We start from the raw sequence: 16,118 nt of genomic DNA on the forward strand, positions 1-16,118 counted from the left end.
AAAATCAATTCTTTGCCTAACCATGTTTTCTGCAGAGATATCGGAGTAGCCTTCAGCTACTGTACTTATCAGTCTGAAGGAATCCACATTTACACTCCCAAAACAATCACCCAGTTCTACTTGTGCACACATCCCTATTGTGTGTTTTTAATTCATTTTATTTGAAAACATAGCATTATGGAGCACAGCTCAACCAAACAAATGAAAATAACATAGTAAGTATAACAGTATACTATGGGAGCAATCAGTGAAACAGAGCGTTCAGCCCACAAGATAGCTTTAACACCAGAGAGTCCCATCTGAAATGTTTTTTTATAGGATGAAGCAGCAAGTAAAAGTAAAAACTTCTTGTCAAGTTCAGAACAGATCCTAATAAAGAGAACTTGATTTTCTCTGGTTTAAGTTATAGAAGGTGGATTAGAATTTTCTCAGGTTTTCAACATAAGACTCCATACATGTAGTGTGGTGTAGGCTGTTACAACTGATTTTCCAGCATCTATCTAGTATTACTTCAGATATTGCTGTCAAGACATTAACTCCAGGGCTATTCATGAGGCATATACAAAATGTTTGTCTAAAATGTTTTAAGTTTAGGACATTTCCCAAACATGTGCCATAACGATGCAGGCACTTAACAATATTAGTTGTGGATTGTATCTTACCGTGGGTATATTTTAGACAATTTTAAAAGATATGTGTGATCAATGATCATTTGCATGTTGAATTACAATGCGCTTGGCCCATATTTATAGTAAGTAAAATGTATTCTATGAATGTCTAATTTTCATTCTTTGATTACATCTTGCCTGAAGAAGGAGCCTGAGTTGCCTCGAAAGCTTGCATATTGTAATCTTTTTAGTTAGCCAATAAAAGGTGTCATTTTGCTTGGCTTTTCTCTACATTCATAATGGCTAACATGGTACAACACCGTAGTACTACATTCTTTTTCTGAAATTTTAAATGAGACATCCCTTTCTTATGGAACCATAAGATTATTAAGGGGTGTGCTTTTTAAAATTTGGCTATATACTGCAGAGCTGTTGTCTGAATCTTCATCCGCACTAGCCAGCATTCCCTTCAGGGATAAGCTATAAGTGACAGATATAGGAAGTCGACCAGGTTGTTTTTGACAGTTTTTCTTTTGGCAGTCAAAGTATAGGCAGATTAAATGACTATGTCAGGGTCTCACTGTAAGTTCAGGAGCAGGAATTCGCTGAACAACTTTGGCATTAAAGTCCAGTCACTTGGTCATTACACCACACTGCCTCAGTCGCACACTATTGTTTGTCATTGAATGAGGGAGAATGACTCTAATCTTCTTTTCTCTTCTGGTTTATAATGGAAAAAGAAAACCGCTTACCATAACTGTTATGTTGTTTTGAAGAAGTCTGTTAATTATGACTTAAATTAAATTGAGTTCTGGTGAAGTAAATTAATGTTAATGTGTGTAATAAATATTTAATCATTTACAAAACAACACTAATGTTGCTTTGCCTTTGTTTAAACTTTTTATGTTGCACTTTGAGATTTACTGCTAATGTAAAGTGCCCTATAAATAAAATGCATTACTATTATTATTACTATATTTATCTTTGAGAGAATCTTCACTCAAATTTCCAATTTTTTTCTTCCAACAGAATAAAGATCTTAAAGCACGCTTGTCAAATTTAGAAGGAGTCCAGAAACCCAATGCTAGCTTCTCTCAGTTAGAGGCTCGCATTCAAGAATTAGATGATCGTCTTCAAGCTGAGGAGAGGTGAGCTGGTGCTTTTAAAATTTTAGCTCAAGTCATGAGTACATCTGCCACAACTGTAGTAGCACTTCTAGGCTGCACTCTGTCTCAGACCTGTTTACACAAAGAGATGTATAGTATAAATTAGAAGTAATTGAATGACCTGCCAGAGCCAACATGATTCAAAACTGAAAGTCTGCCATCATTAGCAAATTCAGAGCACGCCGTAAAATATATATATATATATATATATACATAAAATAGTTATCAAAACCTGTTCTTGCCAACATATTACAAGTTGATTTGCGGTTTCATTTCAGCAGATTCAGGTAAAAATTTCAGGTAAAATCTGTGTAACTGAACTTTACAGCTGTGTTTTCTAATTATGAATTATGATACATTGGGAGGAAAACATTTGCAAATGCATACTCCTTAATAAGGTTTATAACAAAAGCTGTCAATTCTCCTATTAGCTGCAATTCTCCTATTATGCAAATGAATGCCATTATTTATGTTCATCTGTTATTACAGGAGAGATTAGTCTCTCTAAAATAAAAATAATTCAGTTTTACAGTCTTTTGAATTTAGCTGTAAGCAGTACATGCAGTTTATTTTTCCAGCAGAGGGCATACTTGCACCAAAAGAAAAGATGGCCAGTAAATGATAGTGCGTGAAGATGCTCATGCTGCTAAAGTTGAATTTAATGTCCCTGCCAATAGCAAACTGCATTTGAAAGCATTTTCCAGAGGTAGTAATAGGTGATGTATGAAGATGTTAATTGCTGTTTGACACTGAGAAATAGCAGTTGAGTTCTGAACTTAAGTCATTTGGTGTCTTGTTTCCTCTATTCCATGCTAATTACTTTCATTACTTATTCCTGCAGGGAAAAGAATGCTTTCCAATCGACAAATCGCAAGTTGGATCGTAGAATCAAGGAGTTGACAATACAGCTGGATGATGAGAGGCAGCAGTTTAATGATCAGAAGGATCAGGTATGTCGTAGGTTTGTCAGACCGTGCAAGTTCATGTTCAAGAAATGTTATAAATATCTACACCACAACTTTAGTCAAAGCAAACTTAAATAAGGTCTACAATTATTGAGATTGTTATAAATGAGAATGCAAAGACAGATAGAAAGAACCTAAAAAAACCTGAAAATAGGAAATGGCAAGTCTAATAGATGCTGTCTTAGCACTCTGTGATTTTCACCTTCACTGGTGTTGAATCATTTGGAGCATAATGTTTTATTATTGACAATGTGTTCCATGCAATAAATGATATAGTAGATTTTGTTATTGATACAAAATAATATATGGAAACAGCATTTAAAAGTACTATGTATTCGTGTTTTGTAAAAAAAAAAAAAAATTTGTTTATCCTCTTTTTCTGTCCTCTTCCATTGTTTGCCATCTTCTGGATTTTAAGAATAGCAGCATTTCCATTGATTTCCTTAATGCTCATTTTGCAATTGTGAAACAAAAAACCTGTAATGGAAATATATGAATTTCGAAAAAAACTTAAAATTCACAAAAAAGTTTATCCGCTCACTTGAGGTGGTTTTTCTGGCAATTCGACAAAGCAATAATTAGCAAAATTGCAATGGAAACACTTTTTTTGCATTTAGGTCACATGACATAATGTACATTTTCAAATACCTGTGAAAATGTGATGTGGTGAATTACAGCAGTATCATGAGCACTACCGGGTCACCCAACATAAATGTCCCTGAGCATTAATCTGTCATCAACAACCGCATACAGAATAATATATGTTCAGCCTTTTCTGTTAACATAATCCCAATACCCGTCACTTGGTGCACGAATAGGGGATATGTGAGCCATCGATTACACCATGCAAGTGAAGTATTTTGTGTGCCTTGTAATCACACTGCAAAAAAAATGCCGCGCCTCTTCCACATCAAGTAAAGTGAAGTATTGGCTCATTAGTTTGGAGAATATGGCCTGACAATACCCCATATTCACACCTGCGAATGGAGATTTTGCTCACACCAAAAGTCTGGGCAACAACCCTGTACTCCACACAGGTAGGCAGATTATAAAGAGTGATTTTCAGACCGTACAAATTCATGGCCAAGAAATGTTGTAAATATCTATGCCACAACTTTAGTCAAAGCAAACTTAAATAAGGTATACAATTATTGAGATTGTTAGAACTGAGAATGCAAAGCCAGCTAGAGAGAACCTGAAGGTCTGGTTCCCTCATATAAGCCACAGAAAGAGACATAAGAGGGCCTATTGTGCTGCTTAATTCAATGAATGTCAAGCTGCTTATTCTAATTTTTTTTTTTACCCACAGCTCATCAGTAAAATCACTGTGGACGATTTCAAAGACAAATCCCTAATACGTGGCCTCTACCAAGTACAGTTGTGCTTGAAAGTTTGTGAACTATTTAGAATGTTCTATATTTCTGCATAAATATGACCTAAAACATCATCAGATTTTCACTAAAGTCCTAAAAATAAAGAGAAACCAGTTAAACAAATGAGACAAAAATATTATACTTGGTCATTTATTTATTGAGGAAAATGATGGAATATTACATATTTGTGAGTGGCAAAAGTATGTGAACCTGTAGGATTAGCAGTTAGTTTGAAGGTGAAATTAGTCAGGTGTTTTCAATCAATGGGATGACAATCAGGTGTGAGTGGGCACCCTGTGTTATTTAAAGAACAGGGATCTATCAAAGTCTGCTCTTCACAACGCATGTTTGTGGAAGTGTATCATAGCACGAACAAAGGAGATTTCTGAGGACCTCAGAAAAAAAGTTGTTGATGCTCATCAGGCTGGAAAAGGTTACAAAACCATCTCTAAAGAGTTTAGACTCCACCAATCCACAGTCAGACAGATTGTGTACAAATGGAGGAAATTCAAGACCACTGTTACCCTCCCCAGGAGTGGTCGACCAACAAAGATCACTCCAAGAGCAAGGCATGTAATAGTCAGCGAGGTCACAAAAGACCCCAGGGTAACTTCTAAGCAACTGAAGGCCTCTCTCACATTGGCTAATGTTCATGTTCATGAGTCCACCATCAGGAGAACACTGAACAACAATGGTGTGCATGGCAGAGTTGCAAGGAGAAAGCCACTGCTCTCCAAAAAAAACATTGCTGCTCGTCTGCAGTTTGCTAAAGATCACGTGGACAAACCAGAAGACTATTGGAAGAATGTTTTGTGGACGGATGAGACCAAAATAGAACTTTTTGGTTTAAATGAAAAGGGTTATGTTTGGAGAAAGGAAAACACTGCATTCCAGCATAAGAACCTTAACCCATCTGTGAAACATGGTGGTGGTAGTATCATGGTTTGGGCCTGTTTTGCAGCATCTGGGCCAGGACGGCTTGCCTTCATTGATGGAACAATGAATTCTGAATTATATCAGAGAATTCTAAAGGAAAATGTCAGGACATCTGTCCATGAACTGAATCTCAAGAGAAGGTGGATCATGCAGCAAGACAACAACCCTAAGCACACAAGTCGTTCTACCAAAGAATGGTTAAAGAAAAATAAAGTTAATGTTTTGGAATGGCCAAGTCAAAGTCCTGACCTTAATCCAATCGAAATGTTGTGGAAGGACCTGAAGCAAGCAGTTAATGTGAGGAAACCCACCAACATCCCAGAGTTGAAGCTGTTCTGTACGGAGTAATGGGCTAAAATTCCTTCAAGTTAGTGTGCAGGACTGATCGACAGTTACCGGAAATGTTTAGTTGCAGTTATTGCTGCAAAGGGAGATCACACCAGATACTGAAAGCAAAGGTTCACATACTTTTGCCACTCACAAATATGTAATATTTGATCATTTTCCTTAATAAATAAATGACCAAGTATAATATTTTTGTCTCATTTGTTTAACTGGTTTCTCTTTATCTACTTTTAGGACTTGAGTGAAAATCTGATGATGTTTTAGGTCATGTCATATTCATGCAGAAATATAGAAAATTCTAAAGGGTTCACAAACTATCAAGCACAACTGTATAGGGAATTCGCCTTCCATTTATTGTATTCACTCGCTTGCACAGACAATTCGCATTTGAGTTTTGTCAACGTTTTAGACGTATCTCTTTAATTTTGCTCATAACTGCAATGGAAATGCAGCTAATGACTATGAAACTTTTTAATTTAATTTTACCAATTTTTTTCAAAGAAATTACAAATAATATAAAGCAGCTATTAAAAAATCTATACCAGAAAAACAAAGACACTTAAAGTAGATCTTCAAAAGAATTCAAAGTCAAGTTGACTATAAGAAAACTAGCAGAGCGAAACAAATAAGCTTAATGATACAATCAAAACAGACAGACTTATTTTGTCATGCATTTACAAACCTCTGTGCACTAGATGTGCTTTACATCATCTATTCTTTGTGCTGCTTGTTGCCTTTCTTCTTTGAAACATTCTAGCCCTGTTCTGGACTGCAAATGACAAGACGTACACCGTACAGTTTACTATCTTACACCATCCTCTTGCCTTTGTTCATTGGACATTCCCACCGTCTTAGACGTCCTATTGCTTTACATACAGTATACAGAGACAATGGAAATGTAAAACATCCAAATCATAACGGAACAGGCTCACATCTCCAACAGAATATCTAACAAATCCTAAGGCAACTATGCAAGTGTTAGTTTTTCAAGGATGAGATGGGAGAAGCTCTGCATAAGAGAATAACTTCATATGCTTCACATAAGTGTGCTGCATGAGTGAGTGGTAAAAGAAAAGCTGCATTTATTTTGTTTTTTTTTTTTTTTTGACAAATGGCATGGGAAAGACAATGAAGCAAGTGATATATTTATCTTAACTTTAGCTGATGAAAATATTTAACTTTTGGATGTAAGACATACCAAAAATACCACATAGGTATGACAACAAAAAACTAGCTCAGTATATTCAAGTGACTAAATGAGTAGACTAAAATGTCTTAGAATATGTAATACATTTTCCAGTACTGATTTGTAAATGCTGTTGTAGCTGGGATCAGTAACAAATTTGTAGTTCATCTAAAAATTAAGTTTCCTGTCATTGTCTGGTATTCTATGTGAGAAAATAGTGGTGTGTTTTAATCAATGAGTCTGCAGAATCCTATAAAGTACTCATCCAGATTTCATGTCCAAATTGCTGCAGAAAGTTTTGGCCTTGACCCTTGGTCAATGCAAAAAAAAAATTTGACTATTATCCTTTAAGTAATGATGATCGTTTAAATGTGCCAAACATTGATGCCAGCCTATACACTGAAATGGTTGTATGCAAATGTCAAGCCCCAGTTTACAGCCATCCAAGTTGAGGAAATTTGTAATTATAATAGGGTAGTGTTCTAGAAATTGCCAGTCACAGCAATACAACTTTCATTATTATTATTTCTACACACGGTCTTCTATGTTTTCTGTGTCTTGGAGGGCCCTTTAAGGTTTGTTTTGATCTGCACTACTTCACGTGGCTGATTCTTATGTAATCGGCCTGCACCGTCTTTCTCACACTAATGTTTCTCAACCTTTATTGTCCCGCTGTGGTAATGCGCAACCCGCGCATTACCAAATTTAAGTTGAAGAACCATTAAAATTGAAGCAGCAGTATTTATAAGGTTGTAAGGAAGTGAGCTTACCATTTGTGTGTTGAGGGAGCTGCCGCGGGAACAAGGGGCCGTCTAGCGGGTGAGCGCTGTGAGGCACGGTGTGTCTGGACACAAGTGGAGCCGGTATAATGGCCAGTACGGGCTCCACTGTACATCCCCATTTTTACACGCCAGTATAAAAGTGTTTAAGGTGCGGCACGCCTAAAAGGAAAAGCCAGCATTTGTTTGAGTAAACAGGGTTGAGTCCGAGATGGGGATCCCATATTGTAAATAAACGATTTTACTTACTGGTGAGTCAGCAGCTGTTGTGCTTGAGCTCAGCATAATCGTTGGCTGTCCACGGTGGGAGCTTACGTGTACAACCAACAGGGGTTCGTGTTTAAATACATAGTTGCTCGGGACATGTTGCGGCGTGTGGCGTGAATGCGCTAGCATCTATCTGGATAGGTGCGTGAGGTAGACGGGGTGGCAGATTGGCTGGACAATCTTGCCGGTTATGTTTAAAGGAGTTACCGGCCAACAGGGGTCATCAGTGGACCTAAAGGCGAGGTAGGAGTAAGCACTGCTGAGCTATTGGAGGAGCAGTTGTGATTTTGGTAGCTTTGTAAATATTGTTTTGTATATAGAGTTTATATATCACCTAGTGATCATTTTGGTGGAGGTATATATACTTATTTGGTACTGGGATCATTTTGATTTTTGGGTTTGGTGCAATTGTTTTTGCATGTACACACACTTATTTTTGTTCTTGTGCATTTTTTTTTTCTTTCCTATTGGAGGAGCTTCTTGAGCCAGAGATAAAAGAAGACAACCTTTATTATTGGAGTGTGTGTGTGTGTAGTTTTTGTAGGAGTGTACTGTTTTTTGTAAATACAGTAGACCCCCGTGAAGTCGCAGTTCAGAGTTCGCGGCCTCAGTCATTTGCGGATTTTTCCTTAGAACCTATCTAATAATTGTTAGCGGAAACTGCAAATATCCTCCGCAATTTTTATGGCTTTTATCGTGGCAATACTGCACTGTAGAGAGAACAGGAAGCAACTGGGATGGTGAAAGTAGCCAATAGAATTTGAAACTACAACTCCCAGCAGTCCCTGCAATGGCTCTGATTGGTCTTCTGCTGAGGGTGCTGGGGCTGTTGGGGTCAAAGAATGTCAGCGCAGCTTTTAAAAAGGGGGCCGGTGACCAAAAGCAAAAAACAAAGGTTTTTGTAATTTGTGTTACAAGTTCCTGTCTGTCTGCCTTCTGTTCGGTTACCTGTACTTATTCATTTTGTCCTGGATCATTTTGTGCGTCTGGATTGTCTACCATCTGCCTGTGTACATGAGGACTGTAAGTAGATTCATGGCCATCCTGCAAAGAAAGGAGCGCTCCTGAACCCGTCCACCCGTCTTCACCATTTCAGGAACTAGCGGAAGGACTATCTTTACATTCCCATTCAACATGCGGATCTCTAGACTATCCATTTTCATCATTATATTTCATCCGTTGCCATTTTTCATGAACGTTTTTCATGATTTACTGTTTGTGCTTTGTTGTATTTAATGTGTAATCGCCGTAAAGAGAACAGGGGTGGTATCGTCGTTTTCATTTATTTCATTTGTTTTCATTACATTCTTTTTTTGCTGTTTGGTTACCGGTTTGCTTTGTTTTTGTCTCCGTTTGTGAGTGCATGCAGGCGGGTCGGGCCAAGGCTGGGTGCACCCCTGGAATCTCTACCATAAAAATAAACTGCCGTCTAATCTTATCGGCACCAGACCACTACAGCGTTATTCATTTCTCCTTGCTGCTGATAGACTGTGATGCATCTCCAGCTGAGTATTCTTGTGTTTTCCATTTTGTTCCTCTTAACCCTTAAACCACCACAACCGGCTATAGTCGTTTCTCAGTGCCATTTGCGAGCACACAGGAGCTGATCAGTCAGTGCCGTGCATTCATTGAGCAGCCAGCTCGTGACCACTGCCAGCCCCTTGTGAGCAGGGGGGTTGAATGCACCACTAGAAGACATGGACGCTCCTCAAAAAAACCCCTCTTAAAAAACGATAATAGACTACTTTCACATTGCTTCCTTACTTGCTGGGCTTACATACAGCTGCTCTGTTGCGTGATATGCTTCTCGCTACCCATATTTAAAAGCCTGAACAGCACCTGTCATTTTTTGGCTGATTGCTTTGTTTCTCTCTTCTCTCCCAGACATCCTCTGCTCCTGTTGGGAGTCCAACCCCCGTTGTACTCCCCTATGATGTTTGTCTATTCTTTAATTAAGAACTAACTGCATACTGAGCTCATTTTACTTCTGAAAGAGACATGTTTGTTTGAAGTGTTTGAATAAAGTTACTGTCTCTACAATCTCCTTTGTTTCTGTGCAATTCTGTGATACATGCGTGACACCCTGCACCACTGCAGCCTCACTGTCCCTGGGATTGAGCCGCTGCACTAGACTTGCCTGCCAGCATCAGCGCTTACCTCTGTGTGCTTGAGTGCAGCCAGTTCAAGTGCAGCTGGCTCAGTGATTTACTGAATTTCATCCATGGCGTCAGTTGCATCTTGTTCCAGTAGTTTAGTTTTTACAGTTCATTAGCAATGTGTAAAATGATTAGTGTTGCAGTAATTGTGATGCTCTTTGCATGAAAAAAAATGTGTTCCATTAAAATTTCACTTTTTCTTAGTGAATTGTGATGTTTACTTAAAGTGCAGCAAAAAAGTATTTGGCGTCCAGGGATGCATTAACCCCCAAGTATGTGGCAGTTTAAGGGTTAAAGCCCCAAGATGCCGCCAAAACGTAGGTAATGTATTAAGCTGAGTTTGAAATTAAAGTGTTTTGGGGGCATATTTAGGGTTTAAACTATAAAAATAGGTATTTTTTTTAATCCAAAATTTGCGGTTTTTCACAATTCGTGGGTGCTCTAGGAACGTAACCCCCACGAATTTTGAGGGTGTACTGTACTGTACACCATATTTTTCCTTTTTTTTTTTTTTTTTTTTATTTTATTTATCTCTAAAGAAGTATCAGTGCTGAAGGACTGTGTCTCAAAGCCCACCTGACGCTACTGCATTTTTGGTTGTACAGCACTCTTGTAAATAAACTTGCACCATTCACCCTTCAATTTTTGTCTGTGTCTCATCTCTCCACTGATCCTTTTCGGTGTATAAACTATCAGATGTCCAGAGTGTAGGCTGGGGCCACTTCCCACTACACGGGATATCACACCCGCACCACAGTTTTGTCTTTTTAAATTCTTTGATGACCCACGAACAGCACTTGCAAACCACCTCCTTGGTGAAACAAGTCTGCTTAGAAATGGGGAAACGTATCATGCAGCACTGCTGATCACTTAGGTGACCCACCAGCGAACCAAAGATGGCAACTCAGCTGCTAAGAAACAGTGGCTTAGGGGACCCACTCACAAACCAGTGATGGCAGCCCACCAGTGGCTCGATCCAGTTGTTGAGAAACCGTTCCTTACATGGACCCAGTGTGAGGCTGCTGAGATGTGAAGATTGATTTGTGCTATTTAAAACCAGCGATTAGTATACACACTGGTGACCCTCACTAGACCCACAGAGCCTCAATAGCAATGACCTGAAAAATTTGTGACCGATATATGGCTTGTCTCAAATGGAGCTGCAAGACAGCACACGACTGTTCTTTTAAACTGGCATACTGTATAACCAGCCCATGGGTTATGAACAAGTTCTGTACCTGCTGACATTTGTAACCAGTTTTTGAATGTAAAGGTGGAACTTAACTAAAAATGTCTGTTAATGGAAATATCAGCAAACATGCATAATGCATTATTACTGTTTTACAAAAAATGTTTACAAAATAAATGATAGAGAAGCATTATTTCTCAACTTTATATTGCAAAACACCAATGACTCATGGGTACAGTGGCTATAAAAGGCACTGGAAGTTTTCATATTTTAACGTCATACAATAATGAATCTGTGGATTTAATTTGACTTTTTTTGACACTAACCAACAGAAAAAGAATCTTTAATGTCAAAGTTACATTACATTAATTACAGGGTATCCCCATAAGCATTTATCTAGGACAGCCCATAGTTACTGATTTATTGCAAAACACAAGGCCTACAGTGAAATTCTTACTTGTATTTGTTAATTATCATGTAATACAATGCCATTTTCTAGCACAATCTTACCTCAAAAAGTCGGTAACATTTAAACTGGCACGTGAGCAGAAGCTCCAGACAATTGTGACTTGCCAAAGTCAATTGAAGCCATCAGATTTCTATATAAAAATAAGAAAAATATGGAATTTTGTTTTACATTTGCGCACTACTTTGATCATAAATAATTTGATCTACATTCAAGAAACCTATTAAAATGTGCCTATTTCATATTTTTATTGATTCAACGTTCATTGTCTTTGTTGCATTCAGCAAATTAACCTTTACATTTAGTAACCGTTGACCTCTCATTCAGAAGCTGCGACTTCAGCTAGATGTCTTCTGCATTTGTTGTTGAACATCATGATTCGACTTAGAGATATTTTCTTTACAAAGATTTCAACTCACTGCTACCCCTTCCTGGATTGACTAAATCTTTCCTTTCACACCACAATATTTCAGCTGAGTTCAGGGAGGGTTATATTTCCCCCACTTATCTTCCCTGTTTTATCTTAGTTTTTAGCAGAATTTACATGAGAAGCCCATCTTTTAGCTCACAAATAAATCCTCTGATATAGCCCTTTGAAATTTACTGATACACCCCAGAGTTCATTGATGTATTGTCTGTCAATGACTGCAAGTTCTGGGGTTGCAGAGTCTACAAAAAAACATGTACCCATGAATGTGAGTGTATGTGACACACACTCTCGCATACATATCTATAAATATATATACTATACATTAAAATGCACACACACACATACATCACATACAGATTATGTTTGCTCTAAGGCTTAAAAGTAACAATACTCGTTTCTCTCTATTTTGCTTCATTAGCTTTCTCTGCGAATTAAAGCCCTGAAACGACAAGTGGATGAATCTGAAGAGGAAATTGAGCGGCTGGAAAATGCCAAGAAAAAGGCCCTACGGGACCTTGAGGATCAAACAGAGGTTCGGGAGCAGCTGCAGAACCGCCTCAAAGCTCTGGAAAAAGAGACATGGTATGCCATATTCCACAGTGCACTGTACTCTCAACTTCATCTGCTGCTTTTAGGCGTATGTGATTCTGATTTAAGGTCCACCAGTAACGACATGTGCTATTGTAAAGTTAATATGACGCCCAGGGCAGTTCACTTTTCTATCTAAAGAGAGATTCTCCTTTTAGTTCATAAGGAGATCCTTTTGATTTGTGCTCTCCCTTTTTCTAACAGAATGGCAGCTTTACTGTACTCTTGCTTTTATATTGGGGATGCTCTGATCGGGTTTCTTTAGGGCCGATACTGATCACTGATTTTGTGTTAATGAATTGGCTGATTCTGATAACGATTCAATTTTTTTTTCCCTCTATCCCGTTTTACACTACACTCCCACATAACCAGGAATGTAGAATCCTTATACTCTATTGTATATTAATAAAGTATTTTTATACTTAAACTATAGTCCTTAGGTGTAACCTGTTCATTTTTTATTAACAAAGTGAAATTCTGTAGGCATATTGTTCAGTGTCCAGAAATACTAAAATAAATACAATACTTTCAAATAAATAATTTTGCAACTAATAAAATAGGTACAGAAAATATTTATCCCTAATCAAAATGACATAAAACAAAATAAAATGCTTCTCGTAATTACAAGCTGTCCTATTGTTTTAATTTTTTTTCTCTAATGTAACTTATCTAGAGCAAAGCTTCGTTTAAAAAAAAAAAAGCAGTTTTCACTATTTGTCTTAACAAAGTATATATTCTCACACATTCTTAATGTAATTAATTCATATTGGCCATTAAACACTGCTTAAACATATATATATATATATATATATATATATGCCCTTACAGGTTTTAATAATTTTTAATCATTAATTGCACTATAGCTTTTTTTGCAGTTAAAATATATATTTACTATATTTATAGTTTTTTTTTTTAAGTCTATCAGCTAGACATTTCTAATTCTTGAGGTGTACTGTAATTATACATAGAAATTACAATTTTAATTACACAGTACTTGTTTCTTACCAAAACTTCTACTGTATAACATACAGAATTAAGAAACACAGTACAAACCTTAAAAAAGGGCAAATCTATCAAGTGTTCATTAAATGTTTTCAAGAAGATACAAGACTAACATGCTTTAAAAGTTTACAAGTAAAAAAAGTCAAATTTTGCTGTTAAACTAACAAGCCTATTGTTTACTAAGCAAGTAATTTCAAATTCTTCTTTATCTTTTCTATTTCTAATTGAAAATGTGAGCTGCTGTGCTAAATGCAATCTTGATTACCGTCCAAACTCAGACAAGCAGTGTTTTAATTAAAGGACAAAATAAAAAGGTCTCAATTTATTAAAGTAGCTTTTCTTGCCATTTATTGTACATAATGACGACTCAGGTTCCTTTTTCTGAGTTTACTGCTCCACTTTCTTTAAAGTAAAGGTAGAGAAAAGTCAAGCAAAATGACACCTTTTATTGGATAACTAAAAAGATTACAATATGCAAGCTTTCGAGGCAACTCAGGCCCCTTCTTCAGGCAAGATGTTTAAAGTAAAGACTAATATTCCTGTCTTCTCTCTCTCTCTCTGCTAAAGTCTGCCATGTTGCTGTCTGTTTACAAGTCATGTTTGCTAGCTCAGTTACCGTAATACCTCATGTTAATGAGCATTCCAACTAAATTACCTTAAAGCTTAAAAAACCAGGAGCTTAAAAATATTTTTTGTGATTGGACAATTTGCTGATCACTGATCGAGTGTTTTGTAGTGAAAAATCAAATGATTTAGATCGGCAGCCAATCGATCACAACATCACAATTCTATATAAAGTCATTTTTAAAATGCAGTTAAATAAACATGTTTTTTTGTTGTTGTTATTGTTGTCTTCTTTGCAGGCGTAAAAACCAGCGCCCGAACCTGGATTCTTCTAAGCTTTTAGTAGATGACCTGAGCTCCGATGAAGATTACGACAGTGCCTATGGACCTTCGTCGATTGCCTCCCTGCTCACAGAGAGTAACCTTCAAACGAGCTCTTGCTAGCGGGTCCTCTGAAGTCGTGGGTGGCCGTGTACACCTAGAATGCCAAGTCCAGACCTCTGTTTTCTTCTTTTACCTCTAAAACCTACTTACAGCAAAAAGCCTCTGCCTTCAGCCTGTTTCATGTTGATCTGATTTTTTTTTTTTTGTGTAATATTTGTTGAATCAATTTTCTTTCATATACATAACCGTTAAAATACAATGTTTTATACTTTATTCTACTCTGTGATTATAAAGGCATTTTATGCTGGTGGTAGCCACAAATTTGTTTTACCTTCAAGAACATAAGCTTTGTTTTAAATTAAAATTATTTTTTTAGTCAGAATTATAATGTTTTTCTTATTTTAAAATCCAAAATGTATTGTATTCGAGATTATCATGATCCATTACATTTTATTTCTTGCGCAAGAAGTTAATCTGTCAGTATTTAAGTCTTCATTATCGCGTAACATGTTTCGACTCTTTGTTAATTAACAAAATGTAGTATTTTTTTACTTGTGGAAAAATCTTTTTTGCTTTTAGTAATGATATATTTGAGCTGTCGTCAAAATAAGAAGAATGAGAAAGAAGCTTCAATGCTGGCAACTCTGTAAAGCAAACGTAAGGTTGGTTATCGCAGATCCTAAAACTGAGCAAAGTCCTAACATCTCATGAACTGACTGGCTAAATTGTGAAAAGGGATTTGTTTGTTTGTTTTGGAGGGGATCCAAATCCTTCATTGTTCAAGTGTACGTACAATGTCATTCTGAAGTTCAAGATCAGCCGACTCACAAACGATTTGATAAAAGAAGGGCCACATCTCAGAGTTTGTGGATCACGTTCCTAACGGCTGAGGTGTGTAGTAATGGAGGCCGCCGTTCAGGAGCCGTCTTGTGACTTGAGCAATGTGCATGAAACAGAAATCTGTCTTTTATTCTTCCGTTGTCACATTCTCGTGTTTAATTAGCAGTTTATTTGTCCGATCCTCATCTCTTCCAGCCTACCTCGAACCTGGAGCCTTAAGCAAGGTGAAATTAGCCACAAAAAAAATTCAGTTTCTCACAATCCAGCCTTTAAAGTTATCCGGAACTGCTGCCTTTGTGGTCTGTGGCATCTCTAGGATATTTCTAGATCTGAACTGATCTTTTTTTTATTATTGTTTTAAAGTGCATTATCTTGGATTTTTCTTTTGTCATAAAATTATTTTTTGTAAAAATTTTGATTTTATTTTATAGTTCTAATTAATTTGAGATATGTATATTGAAGATTTTGTTTTGGAATTACTGTAATTGTGTAAATTAAGTAAAATGTAATAAAATGGTGCCTGTTGAAAATCAATTTTTAATTAATAAATTATATATCTGTAATTTCTACTCCTGGTATTTCTGATTGTTAATTTGGCTGTAGAAGTTTTGATCACTTCAAGTTTGCTGCAATGACAATAAGCGACTGTTAGAATCAGATATCATTGTGAGATAACAAAGGGAACTAGCAAAAAACTGAAGATTGCATTTATTAAACTTGAAGCTACGTCCGCACTTCTGTATTTTCATTTCAGAACTCAGGTGTTACTCTCCGTTTTCATCTTTCATTCACACTGCCCCAGCATTTTTAACCCCCTGAAATGGAGACTTTTCAAAACGCTCTTCAGTGTTGTTCGCTTTTCAAAGCAGTGGCT

General features: G+C 36.9%; 1 protein-coding gene across 3 annotated transcripts in view; it reads left to right on the forward strand.

The window, feature by feature from the left end:
- The window catches only part of LOC114646056 (cingulin), a 157,441-nt gene extending 141,637 nt beyond the window's left edge, over nt 1–15,804 (forward strand). The window contains exons 18-21 of one of the 3 annotated variants that reach the window (XM_028794039.2): nt 1,638–1,756; nt 2,616–2,724; nt 12,285–12,448; nt 14,320–15,804. In XM_028794039.2, the coding sequence (XP_028649872.2) occupies nt 1,638–1,756; nt 2,616–2,724; nt 12,285–12,448; nt 14,320–14,464 (537 nt within the window). In that variant the 3' untranslated portion in view covers nt 14,465–15,804. Of the gene's footprint in view, nt 1–1,637; nt 1,765–2,615; nt 2,725–12,284; nt 12,449–14,319 lie in introns of those variants that run through there. The other 2 variants (XM_028794038.2, XM_051923270.1) reach the window with 2 other exon arrangements.
- Nucleotides 15,805–16,118: the final 314 nt, after the last annotated feature.

The sequence above is a fragment of the Erpetoichthys calabaricus genome, chromosome 2, assembly GCF_900747795.2.
Source record: "Erpetoichthys calabaricus chromosome 2, fErpCal1.3, whole genome shotgun sequence".
Lineage (NCBI taxonomy): Eukaryota > Metazoa > Chordata > Cladistia > Polypteriformes > Polypteridae > Erpetoichthys > Erpetoichthys calabaricus.